General features: G+C 37.5%; 1 protein-coding gene across 4 annotated transcripts in view; it reads left to right on the top strand.

Annotated features, from left to right (window-relative positions):
• The window catches only part of MYH10 (myosin heavy chain 10), a 144,076-nt gene that overhangs the window by 69,475 nt on the left and 61,484 nt on the right, over nucleotides 1–13,117 (top strand). For 2 of the 4 annotated variants that reach the window (XM_067547759.1, XM_067547762.1), the window contains exons 6-8: nucleotides 1,496–1,525; nucleotides 2,825–2,842; nucleotides 5,397–5,489. In XM_067547759.1, the coding sequence (XP_067403860.1) occupies nucleotides 1,496–1,525; nucleotides 2,825–2,842; nucleotides 5,397–5,489 (141 nt within the window). The remainder of the gene's footprint in view (nucleotides 1–1,495; nucleotides 1,526–2,824; nucleotides 2,843–5,396; nucleotides 5,490–13,117) is intronic. The other 2 variants (XM_067547760.1, XM_067547761.1) reach the window with 2 other exon arrangements.

Genomic DNA, 13,117 nt, shown 5'->3' with positions numbered 1-13,117 from the left:
TTTAAAAAGGGGTCTGAAGCCTTTAACTTAGGCTGGTCCGCACACAACTTTAAGTGGTTTAATTAAATTGCTTTTGCTGATACCGTGTTGTGATTCAGATCAGTGGACACTTTGGAATAAAGGTGGCTAAAATCAATTTAGCTGAAGTCGGTGTGTTGCCAATTTAAGAATAAATGTTTGTAAAGCTGGTAATAGACTTTAGCCACCTTTACTCTAAAATAATTGTCCACTTACTTAAATTTGTAGCTAAATAACTAAAATGGTTTAATTTAATTCCTTTGAGATTTATTGATTAAGAACTATGTAAGTGTGAAGTGGTATTACTGTATTTCAGTTCAAGATTTTATTTAGACCAGCCTATGGTATCACTGTTGCACCATGATGCAACAGTTAATAGGAATTGCTGATTGTTTTCAGTTGAACAAAACCTCAAATGAACAACTTGATTGCTGAAGAACATCTTTAAAGAGACACTTTTCCTATGCTATAAAATAACTTTAATGCTTGTTTGGACATAATGTCATAACATGCATTTGGCTTGGTGTGTTTTTTTTTTTTTTTGGGGGGGGGCGGGGGGGTTTAAATTCTGGTGTAATCTTACTGTAAAACAGAATTTGATTTAAAATGGTCTTTTTAGATCTTGTACGTTAGACTTAAGGGCCTAAACTTGCAGCCTTTTGCATCCTCTATGTAAGTAAAGGTTTTTTTAGGATCAGGCCTTACATTGTACTAGAGTTGGCTGAAAAAATGAGATTTGATTTGATTTGATTTTTTTGCAAAAAGTTCTCTAAGAATTAATCTTGTTTTCTCTCAAAATAAAAATTTGTAAAATTTCTGCTATCTCTACACCGACCTTTTCTTGAACTCTGAATTAAAAGTTTTCCAAAATTCACTTTCTCCTAGGGAGAAAAATCACTCTTGAGACCCCTGCTCTTGTACTGTCAGTTCAAGATAGGAGGTTGCACATTTAATTCCAAAAAGGGTTCAGATGTATACAGGAAAAACATCCTTTTGGGCAGAGGAAGCAAGTGCTCAGACCATCTTCCTCTTGGTATCTCTTAGGTCCAGGCTAGTTTCTTTTGAAGAATGCTGAGTGCCGTACTCCTAAACAAATACAATATCCAGTGACTCAGCCGTCAGAGAAAGAACTGTTTTATTTGAGATATTTTTAGAAGGCATTACTGAGAAAGTATATGCATACAGCAACTTGTTAAACTCTTGCCTCTGCAGTAGCCTGTTGTTCCATAAATGCCAGTATGTGTGAAGGAAGACTCACTCTGACAAGTGTACTTCTTGTGGTGTTAATTCTTTGAACATGCATATGAAATGACAAATGTAATATAGCTCTGCTTCTAGCTACAGTGACTAGGTAAATCCATTTGCATAAACTGAGTGCTTGGTTAAACTAATACTTATAATTAATACGGGGTGTAGCTTGCAGCTGGAAAAAACTCAGACTTGCTAACATTTGCATTTGTTTGTTTGCAATAAACAGCCCGAATCACCTAAACCCGTGAAACATCAGGCAAGTGGTTTTCTTTATGCTTCTAACTTTATATGGGTTAATTCATACTTTTCCAGCTATTTGTATGACGAGATGAGCAATCAATTTAAATATGTCTGTATGCTACTAATGTGGTGGCCTATTTACCATGAAGTGGTGACAAACTGGTACAGGTATGCAGCTAAGTAATCTTAGCAAAAGGTATTATTCGTTTTGGACTTGAACTAATAACAGACTTTGAATTAAACTAGCTTGTAATGCTCTAGAATAAAATCTGGTGTTTATCTGTCCTGAAGCAAAAGCTCCATCTTTGCCACCAATTTAAATCCTCCACCTTACTGTGTGTAATGCACTGTTGAGATTTTAATGCAGAGTACTTTGGCATTATTCAGTAACATGCTAAAGAAATTATTTAAATTAAACTAATGGAAGCTTAAATGCACATTAATCCTAACAGCTTGAGTGCTTGAATGTTTTATAGCTGCTCAGGTTGCACGTTGACATGATATTCTTCAAACAGTGCAGGGCTTGAGAAAACCAAGACTTCCTCTAAAGTGCAAAATCTTCAATGACTTGCTAGGATGATATAACCTGACCCGACAGTTTAGTGGTGGCTCAGGCCTGTGTGCTTTGAAATCTTCAGAGTGCTTGAGCTACTTTTGTTTCTCAGATTTGACATGGCTGGAGTTGTCATGAAGATGATACTCTCTGCTTCATGACAGAGGAGGAGGGGATAGGGATGCAATAATTATTCGGTTTCAACCATTCCCTGTTCTTATGACATCATGGAGCACAACTAAGCTGTCATTGGGGTTGTCTGGACTCCCATCAACAGAATGTGTTGTGATCTCTACTGCTATAATTAGCAGATATAGGGAGTTGAGGGTAGAGTTAGGACTCCCTAATGCGGAAGGAAAAGCACACCAGACAAAGTATACCTTCTAATCACTGCCTTTAGGAGGTAAGTGTCTCTATCATGGTCATCAGTTAGATAAGGGTATCATTTTCAAAAGTGCTTTTGTCCCATTTTCAAAATACACAGGTATTTAAGTGCCTAAATCTAATTGGAAATCAACAGTTCATGATCAGTTCTGAATCTTTTACTTGAAGTCTTGTACTCAAGTACTTCTTTGTCATAAACCAGAAACTAATGAATAATGTTTAGATGGATTGCTTTATTTTGCCAATGGACCTGTGCACATCAGGATTAAAAAATGTTGTCCAATGATGTTCTTATTTTAAATTCTAATCCAAAAGTGTTGGCGTATTGCATAAGTCATAACCATTAACGTTTTGTTTCAATGTCATTTTGAACTACAGAGTGGATCCCTGTTGTATGTGAGTAGCATGTAGCTCCCTGTCTCTCACCCAGATTTCACAATGAAGCAAATCATTGGGATGCTGGTTTTCTAAGACCGAGATAACAGTATCTCTTTCCCCTGCTCTAACATTGCTCAATTGATCTGCATGAATTATTGCATGCCTTCATTTTTCACAATATCTTGTTGCTGCTTTTTCCAAGATCTATTTGATTATGTAAGTAGGGGAATCTAGCCCAATCTTACCTTCATTCTAAAATTTCTGTGGAATGTTTCAGAATAAGATACTTGCTTTCAATTTTGATTTTATAAAATTAAGTTTAGTCTACAATTTAAAACTACTAAAACCATTTTAAAACTTACTGAAGAAAATATTTAAGTACGAGTTGTTTAGTAATCTGTGGCCAGTTCTGTCATACCTAGTTATGAGTACCAAAAACCTTAACTAAGAAAAAAATTATAGCTTGTTAGGCTGTAATTAAGCTTCTCATCCTTCCCCTTCCTCACCATTCCCATCCTGATTCTTAGAGAACAGTGACAAATAAGTTCTAATTCTGCTTTTCAGACAAGTTTTCCTAGCGTGTTTACTTCTAATATTCAAAATCCCCTATACAGAGACAAAATTCTCCATAAATAAATGTCAGTTCAGTCCCTCCAAATCAAATTGGAGACTATTACATTTCTCATCATTCTGAAATTGTATATAATGTGCTGCTAATGTTTCCCCTTGTTAGATCAAACGATTTCTTTGTTTCCTATATTTTTACTTTGGTTTCCTCTTAGGTAGACTTTGAAGTAGTGGCTGGCTCTTTAGTGGTAACACGGTGTCTGCTATTAGGCAAAATTTTGAAACCAATTTCTGTTTCCAGACTGAGATAAGTAGAACTTGAAATATCAGTGAGCTTCAATGAACAACAGCTTGTTTGCATCCTTTTGTGAAAGGTGTTGGCTTACTTTATTTCACACACTTAATTTAGTCTGTTTCATGCTGAATACAGAATAGTGAGCAGATTTCTCTATTTCACAGTCCCTGTCAGCTGCCAAGGATGAATGTGCAAAAACATGAACAAGATGTTGTACACTACCTTGTATGAATCAGAAATTCTGAACAAGCTATTTAGACAGTTTAAAAAAAAAAGTGTAAAGTGGTTGTAATACTCGTGTATCTGAGTAGGTGCTAAAAATGTCTCCAAGTTTGGTTTCTGTTGTGTTGGTATGGTGTTCAGGAACACTTTTTTTTTTTTCTTTTTAAAACACTAGCAGGAGCAGTGTACAGTATTGTGTGGGTCCTCTGTAAATGTTGAGTGGTTAGTCTGTCTTTGGGAGACTACTCTGAATTTTTTCAGGAACTCTAGAATTCAGAGGATATACAGTTTGACAGGAAATCTGTTTTTGAAGTGGATCAAACTTTGAGCAGACTATCTTGAGGTCAAGTAACAGATCGAGAGCAGGAATCCGTTTTCAGCAAACCTGGTATATGTTACAACTTAAAAATAAAAGCATCACACAGGAATTAATCAGAGTGAGTTTTAAAAAATAAATTGTATAATAATTGACCTATGTAAGGACTAACGGGGGTGTGTGATGTCTCCCATTCTCATTTATTCAGTCCAGGAGTTTTATTACTCCATGTGCTATAAATGGTAAATGATTGGAAAAAGCAGATTTATAAACACTAATTTTGTGATTACATTCCAGAGACACAGTTCCACTTTTTGTTACCATCCTTCAGGGAAAGGAAATAGTATCACATCGTCTCACGCACTTACTACTTTTATGGGCTCATGGATGCAGCACAGACCTTGTTATGCTAGCCAGATGTTTAATAGGCAGCAATTGTAAAAGGTCATATGCAGTTCCTTAAGGTACTTGCTCCACATGAATTCTAAGTTCACTATCTTAAACTTCAGGAAGCTTCAAAAAATTGGGTGTCATAAATAATAGTACAGTGTATGTTGACTGGCTGTGTGTGTGTGAAAATAATTAATCTTGCTGTTTGGCATTAGCCCACTTCATTTAAGCCATTGTGGCATGCTTCTTAGTGTGTTCACTCCAGCTCAAAATATATTGAAATGTCACAAATTCTGTCCAAAATCTCCAGTTAACTAAGAGAATCAACAGCTTGCTGACTGATGCTGTATGCTATATGATCCTGGTTTAAATATTGATAGTTAATAGTTCTAATTTGCAGAATAATCTTACACAGAAATCCAAAGATTATTCATTACTTTGTCCAATTGTTTTTTCCCCTGCAGAAGTAGCATGTGGGCTTTACTCTGAAGTCTGTGCTTAATTCATTAGCCCTGAACTTGAATTTACCTTTATGTTCAGTGTTTTAACATCAGCACACCCAAGCTCAGTCACTTTTGTGTACAATAGATGCCATTTTCTCTATTCCAGTGAAGAGTGTGAACAGAGCAAGGAATCAAACAAATAAGAGACCAACATGTTTTGAAGATATTGTCAGGCAGCTGGGGGTAAAATGATCAGAAAGGAAACAATCTGGGACAGTCTGACACACACACATGGGTTTCACAGAAGTTTGCTTTTGTTTGTGTGGTTTTTTTTTTTAGGGGGAGCTGGAACGTCAGCTTCTACAGGCGAACCCCATTCTGGAATCCTTCGGGAATGCAAAGACTGTGAAAAATGACAACTCTTCCCGTTTCGTAAGTTTAAATACAAAATCAAAACCTGGATCATTAATCACTGGAATAAATTGCCTAAGGAGGTTGTGGGATCTCCATCATTGGAGATTTTTAAGAGCGGGTTAGACAAACACCTGTCAGGGATGGTCTAGATATTACTTAGTCCTGCCATGAGTGCAGGGGACTGGACTAGATGACCTTTTGAGGTCCCTTCCAGCCCTATGATTCTATGGTTGCTCACAAAAGTACACATTTTACCTCCTCATAAGCTATTTCTCCATTTGTGAGAACCTGCCTTATTGGTATGGGAAGTTTCCTTTATACTCTACCTTCTTGAATTCAACTGAAGTTTGTACATTGAAACTTTGAAGTCTTATTCCAATGCTGGATCCAGCATATTTAATTTGCTGGAGACACTCTGGACACGATATAGTGTTAGGGAAACACTCACGGATAGATGACCCTAGGAGTTTGGTGTTAAAGCAATTGTGCGGTTTAAATGAGTTGCATAGTGGTAAATTTTCCCCAGATGGCTGTGTGCACTATGACCCATGACAAAGTTAGTAATTACACAATAGACCTGAGCTGCAACTTGTGTACACAGTAGTTACTGAATTATCTAACTTCATACCATTTGAGAGCCCATAGCAACTAATTAAAGTTGTGAGGAAAGGGGAGAAACAGCTATAAGACACCAATTAGTTTAGACTGAATGTCCAGCCTTGCGATCAACTTGGTTTAGAATTTCGTGGGTTTGTGTCAGTCTTAAAGAGCTATCCACGTATAAAAATCACACTTGTGTGGATTTTTCACCTACTGTTGTGTAAAATCTAAGATTATGACTGAAAGATTGCAGAACTGTCTTGTTAAATGCACAAAGCACTCGTATAATCAGTTTAAAACGTTTCCAATATCGCCTTCTGTTTGTATAGGTCTTTCAAATACTAAAAGGCGCAAGGAGAAAAATATTTTCTGTGGTTTTACACTTTTACTTTAAAAACTGTTAGGGTAGCTCAAGGCCTGGATACTAACTATTCTTAACTCTCACATTTTAAATTGACTAGATTTCAAGATGACATCCCTCTTTAATATTACTCAAAATTGGATTGGATAAATGAAAGTAGCTGTGCTCTTGCTAACGATTTAAACTAAATTTTACAGAGCAAATAGAACTTTTATAGCTGTCTTACAAAATCAGACTGAATTCTTACTCAACGAACTTCACCCCCTGAACAGCTTTATGGCTTTTACTGTTTGGCTAGGTCCTTTAAATAATTCCCATCAATCAAAAGCTAGGGAGGGCACCACAAAAATGCAAGTTTGAGAATTCTTAAAGCCACATTATTTACAATAATAGTTGGTATTCAGATGTGAATAGTTGTTGTTCAAATGTGTTGGATATAAACTTTATAATCTCAACAGGTTTCAGCTGCCTAATAATTTCATTTTATTCCATTTCTTGAATTCCTTGACAACTGTACTAATTTAACAAAAATACTTTTTTGTATGAAAGATGTAAGCATCTGTTTTGCATTGTTTTTTTTCCTTTAAGCCTGCATTGCCATTGAGAATGTAGCCACTCGTGTGGCTCTGGCACTATTTTTATAGAGGAGTAAGTATAATGTGCTCCAGATGGTGCCTTATTTTTATATAGAAACAGTCTTCAGTAATAAGGATTTAAAAATCTGAATTTATGAAAGGAAATAGAAATTCTCTCACAAAGGGAACAGTGCAGTAGAATTCTATTATCTCTAAACTTGAAGTGCAATACGTTAATAATTAGTGCAAAAAACAGCAGCCTCTCCCCATTTTCTGTACTTTTCTATTAAATATAGCAGATAGTACGGCAATGAGGTTTTAGTGTCAGACTTCTACAAAATACACAGTACTTGTGTTGTATAGTATGCCAGGAAGTAAAATCCCGACTTTGCTATCTTTTTACCCATTATAGTCTTTTTGTTATAGTTTTAATCTAATTTTGGATTAGACACCACAGAACAGGTCTCTTGCCATTTTTTTTTCTTGTATGTTGTAAACATTGTGATCCAATAGCCCTTATTTGTTCACTTAATTGGTGGTTTGATAAATTCATTAATGCACAGCAGATCATCCAGTCACTAGTTTGAAGGGTCTGCTTTTCAATTATTGCTTAAATATCAGTGATTTGAGTCTGCTCATAGTATTTCTGTGTTATCAAATTTAAATTAAGTGACATGTCTGGAATATTCTGTTCTTACAGCAGATGGCGTGGAATCTACTGATAAGTTTCAAAAAGCTGTCACATACTAGTGTTGGCACAGACTATCTAATCTGTTTTGACATGAATTAAACAAGAAGTCAGTTCATTCATCTTTTTATTAACATTTCCCGAAAGCGATATATTTTCCTAATGAAAGAAATACAGATATGTTCACCATCCATCATGCCGGTTATCTGTCTCAAAGTGAGTTTATGGAGTAGTCTGATCTTCTGTGCAGTGATATCTGGCACAAGTCTGATTTTAAAATATTAAAATAAGCTTCAGTGCTAGATTCACAGTTGTGGAGGCCAAAGTTCTTCAAATTTAACCACAAAACAGGTAATTCTGGGCAGTAGCAAGTCAGGCTTACATTCACTGCCACACCTGCTTTTTTCAGATAGACTTAAAGGGGCCACCTCTAGGAGTGAGAAAGTATTAACAGCTCCATGTTTGTTAACCTTCTTTCCAGGCCTTGTGGTGCTGGAAGTCTGTCACGTGGGTACCTAACTATTTGCAATAGTGTTGAGAGTAATAACTACCACCAACAGCTGTTGGAGGATAACAGCTTTGGTTATTGCCAAACTTGGTCTGGATCTAAACTGGTAGTTTAGAAATGAGAGGATTCTGTATTTCCATTATCGCTCGTCTGAGCTATCCAGCCTTTTCATCCCAAATGTCCCGTTTTCAGACACCAGGGTTTTTTGTGTGTCTAATACATTTGCTGGCATGATGGCTATGTCATTAAGGATTAATTTTTAATATAGGAGAATTGAGTTTCATTAACCAATTGGGTTCTGCGGTATTGTAGTACCATTTATGTCAAATACTTAAATGTTTTGCTACCTATTATTCGTTTGTACTTAAGGGGCTATGTACTAAACCAAATGATATGAAAGCTTGTGACTTCTACTACAGCATGAGACTTAACGGTTTAGTAGCAAGCTGGAGGCTTCCTCCCTGCAGGATGGTGGACGTTCACACCATGATGATAATGTGATTGGCTTCTGGGAGAATATGGCTTACTGTAGCTATAAAACACCCTCTTAAAAAAAAAAAAAAAAAAAAAAAAAAGTATTCTGGTCTGAAAAGTGACAGATAAATGGCACCACGTGATGCAGAAGCTCATTACGTTGTATGTATTTGAATCTTAACTGTTGCATGACTGGAAAAAAAAAGTCCTGTAGCGCTTCAAAGACTAACCAATTTAATTTCTGCAGGCATAAGCTTTCGTGGGCTGTAACCCACTTGGTCAGATGTAAGGAATAGAAATCACATAGGAGGTATATATAGACATATCCAAGGGCAAGTAACAACAATGGGGAAGGTAGGTAAAAGCAAAGTCCATTCAGTTAGAGTAGTTGAGACCTATTCACAACCATTGATTAGGAGGTGAGAATGTTTGAACAGTGACAATTACTTCTTGTAATGAGAGAACCATTTCAAGTCCCGATTCAGACCCAGTTTGATTGATTGTGTCAAGTTTGCAGATGATTTCTAGCTCAGCAGTCTTGGAATGGTTCTCTCATCACAAGAAATAATTGTCACTGTTCACACATTCTCACCTCCTAATCAATGGTTGTGAATAGGCCTCAACTACTCTAACTGAATGGACTTTGCTTTTACCTACCTTCCCCATTGTTGTTACTTACCCTTGGATATGTCTATATATACCTCCTATGTGATTTCTATTCCTGACATCTGACCAAGTGGGTTTTACAGCCCATGAAAGTTTATGCCTGTAGAAATTAAATGTGTTGGTCTTTAAAGAGCTACAGGACTCTAGTTAGTTGTGTTTGCTATATACAGACTACACGGCTACCCCTCGGGGGCGGGGGGGAAAGTTTCACTAAGTTTTACTCCTATTAGTCTAGCAGAGCTACGGCAGCTTGGAGTAAATGAGGTTCTGTTTGCTCTTGTTCAGCAGAATTATCTACTAAGCGTCTGTCCCGTGATATGTTCTGCATGCCAAGATACAGTTACACCTCTGCAGACATTCCTTAGTAGTGCTCATTTAAAAAGGAAAAGTCCCACTTGATTGAGCCCAGGTTTAGTTTGTGGAGCTGGCAGCTCCCTGCCCTGTTGATCCAACTCTTTAAGTTTATATAGATTCAGGCACACTCAGAAGTTCCTGTTTTTGCATCTTTCAGCCAGTCAGTGTGGGCCTTTTTCTCCAGTCTTCCTCCTTTCTCTCCAAAGAACCATCAACACAAGAAGCCTCTGCTGCCTTAGCTGTTTATAGGCTCCTGCCAATTAACATCTTCCGGTTTTGTTTGTTCTATGCATCAGCAACAAGAACAAGAAGAGGAAAGGCCTAAAGGTCGATTAGTTCTAAAAGTCTTGCTTACAGATCTCTTCTAAACATCAAGCAAACGTGCTCTGAGTTTGTCCTGAAGGGGATAGATTCCTCCTTTCACTCTCATTGGAGCTCTGTCAAATCATATGGCTAAAGACGCAGGTAGTTGTGTCCATAAATAGTTGAACTGTGGCTTTGGAAGACATGACATAATAATGAAAGAGGAGGAGGGCTGGAACTTGGATGGCAAAAGGTCACCAAAACCAGAACTTGATTTGGTTGTCATCTGCCTGGAGTCTGCATAAAGAAAAGCTACATAGTGTTCTGCACTGGTGGAAATGGAGTACAGAAATCTGTTCAGAGTTAAGACACTTCTTTCCTGTAACAGCTTTTCAACCAGCTGCTACTGATTTTAACTTGTAAATACAGATTCCACAGTAATGTGATCCAGTGGTTTTTGTTCAAAAGAAAAATGAACAGATTGAAGCTCAAAAGGTAGCTTCTGGTCTAAATTTTGGATCCAGTTTTCTCAATTAGTTCTGTGGAGTAGATAGGTCAGATCTTTTTACAAGCATGTCTTAATCTTTGACAACAGTGTTCAAAATGTTATTTGTTGGCAACATTTTTGCTGCCTTGTTTTTTAAAATTGCTTGTATAGTTTTACTACTCAATTATTCATGCCATATAAACAATAATGTACTTTGTATTAGTATTTTCTCATAGAACGTATTGTCATTAGAGCTGTTTTTAATGTCTGGGCTATATTCTAAATATATATAATCAGGGTAATGTACAACTACTTCTAAACTTACCACTTGGCCCTGTCCTCTCTTTTGGCTGGGCACCAGTATGTTGCAAATGGACCCAAATCCTAGGCCCATATGCTTCTAAACCCTGTTAAGTCTGACTCTTTCAGGCACACCCCAAGCTGCAGACCCTATGTTAGACACTCTTCTTGGTAGTGGGACCCTGCAATTTGTCTAATTTAGACCCTGGAGCTAATGCCATGGCCCTCCTGTTGCTTAGACACATTTCCCCAGAGTCCACCTAGATGAGGAAGTTCTGGTTTCTCGATTAACCCGTTTGGGGAGAACGTGGCAGGATAACAAGGAACACAGGCATAGCAAAGGAATTTCATAACCAGAGATGCTTTTATTCTTGAAAGCACTAGAGCGTTACAGACCTTTTGAAAGAACAATTCTGAGTGCACTTCTCCGAAGTGTGATCTCACATGAATTCTGAGTTTGGCCAGCCGCCCATCCTTTTTTCCAGCTCTTTCTTCTGGCATGTTTATGGAGTAGCCCCTTTGCTCAGAAATGTACCCCACTTTTACAACCGTTTCTGACCCCCACCTTTCCCATGTGCTTCAGCTGGGGGAAATTGTAAGCTCCAGCCCATTCTACCCTCCTTGGCTTCTGTAGAGTAATTCAGAATCAATCGCACTAACAGTAGAAAACCCATTACAAAATGGATACTGTGATCCACAAAGGAGATGTAATGTGACATGAGCACATCCCAGAATGAAGGTTCCCATACAAAGGAAAACCCCTAAACAAAATGACATTCGCAAACCAAAGTGGAACTCCGTTTAACACAGACTTATATATCCCCTGTCTCTCACACACCATGACAGCTATAAGGATTTGGAGGTGTATCATAACATCTTTGGGTGTCCTGCAACCAGTCAGGGTCTCAGCAGGTTACTGGATGCAGAGAACCCTGCAAGAAATGGGATCCCTGATTGCCTTATTGGTTGGTGGGATGGACAGATGGTATAATATGTCTTTTGGGAAATAACTGCTAAACTTCCAAGCCCAACAGTCAGTTTATATTTTGAATGCTGCCTTGGACAAGAAGGGCTACAAACTATAAAAATGACAGCAGAGACCAGCATAGATACTTAATGTCCTAAAAATCAGAGCAGCCAATGGTAAGCCTTCATTATTTAGGGGTGCAAAGAGGCTATGGAGGACCCATATGCTTTCCTTTTGTATACTTCTATATTAAATCTTTGTCACATACCAAAGGTAAACTTTCATATGGGGATCCCTTGTTTAGATCTCCATCTTGGGGAGATGGTGATAGGGCTATTGGTTTCTCAGATCCCTGTAAGAGGATCTTACCCCTACAGAGCAAAATTTTAAAATTTTTATATGAGTAACAGAACACACTGATATATTTTTGGGACCTTTGAAGTAAACTAAACTTAAATATGAACAGGACATTGTTTGTAGTACTTCTAGGCCCAATTTTCTTACATGTGTGTCCAAGAGTTAGACATCTAAATCCAGATTTAGTCATTATTTGAAGAAGCCAACTTGATGATCAGGTCACTAACTGGAGTTGCATTGTTTACTTTCAGTGCAATATTCTTTCTGTAACCACTTTAATTGTACAGTAGAGCAATACAATAACGATACACATAAGCATGTCAGCCTATGCATACTTTGGGCTTTTCTAAGTAATCCGTAATGTTAGGAGTACTGGGTGGCTCAGGTGACACATTGAGGTTTTTATCTCTAAACGAGTGATTCAAGTGTGGCATGTGCTATATGAATGACCGAGAGCAGATGCGATATCAAAGGCCTTGGTCATTTCAACTGAGTTCCTATGTGACACTTCTCTACATCACACTTGTCTACAATATGTCAGTGGAGGGTACCATGTCCTGATGCTAGGAAAGTGAGTTTTATTGCCAACAAGATCGTACATCTCATTGTAAAACTAGTGTAGACAAAGCAAATGATGGCTTCATCTTGAAGGGCTGCATAGAGGTCAGACTATCACTTATCTTGTCTGAACTAGGGATTTATGAAAAACCATCTCATTTTAAAACCTTATCTTTTTCACTAGTGTAGACAAGACCTTGTCAGAGTGATTTGAATGGGTGCAGAGAATGAATTCACTCCACTAGAGGTGTGCCTTCAAGTCAGAATGGAGACACATTCAGGAGAAAGTTTATAGTGCTGTTTCCAGCCTGTCAACTCAGCACCTTTCAATAGCTTTAAAATTAAATGACCTTTTAGGAAAAGCTTTCTTTCATAAAAATATAAAAGATGGCTATCTGGGTTACACATGGACCTTATTTTGAGCCTCTAAAAACTGTGGTGTTTCTTT

The sequence above is a fragment of the Emydura macquarii genome, unplaced genomic scaffold (genome assembly GCF_026122565.2).
Source record: "Emydura macquarii macquarii isolate MOO-44397 ecotype Brisbane River unplaced genomic scaffold, CSIRO-AGI_Emac_v2 contig_1230, whole genome shotgun sequence".
NCBI lineage: Eukaryota > Metazoa > Chordata > Testudines > Chelidae > Emydura > Emydura macquarii.
The sequence above is the reverse complement of the archived record's forward strand: the minus strand, read 5'-3'. Positions and strand labels throughout refer to the sequence as shown.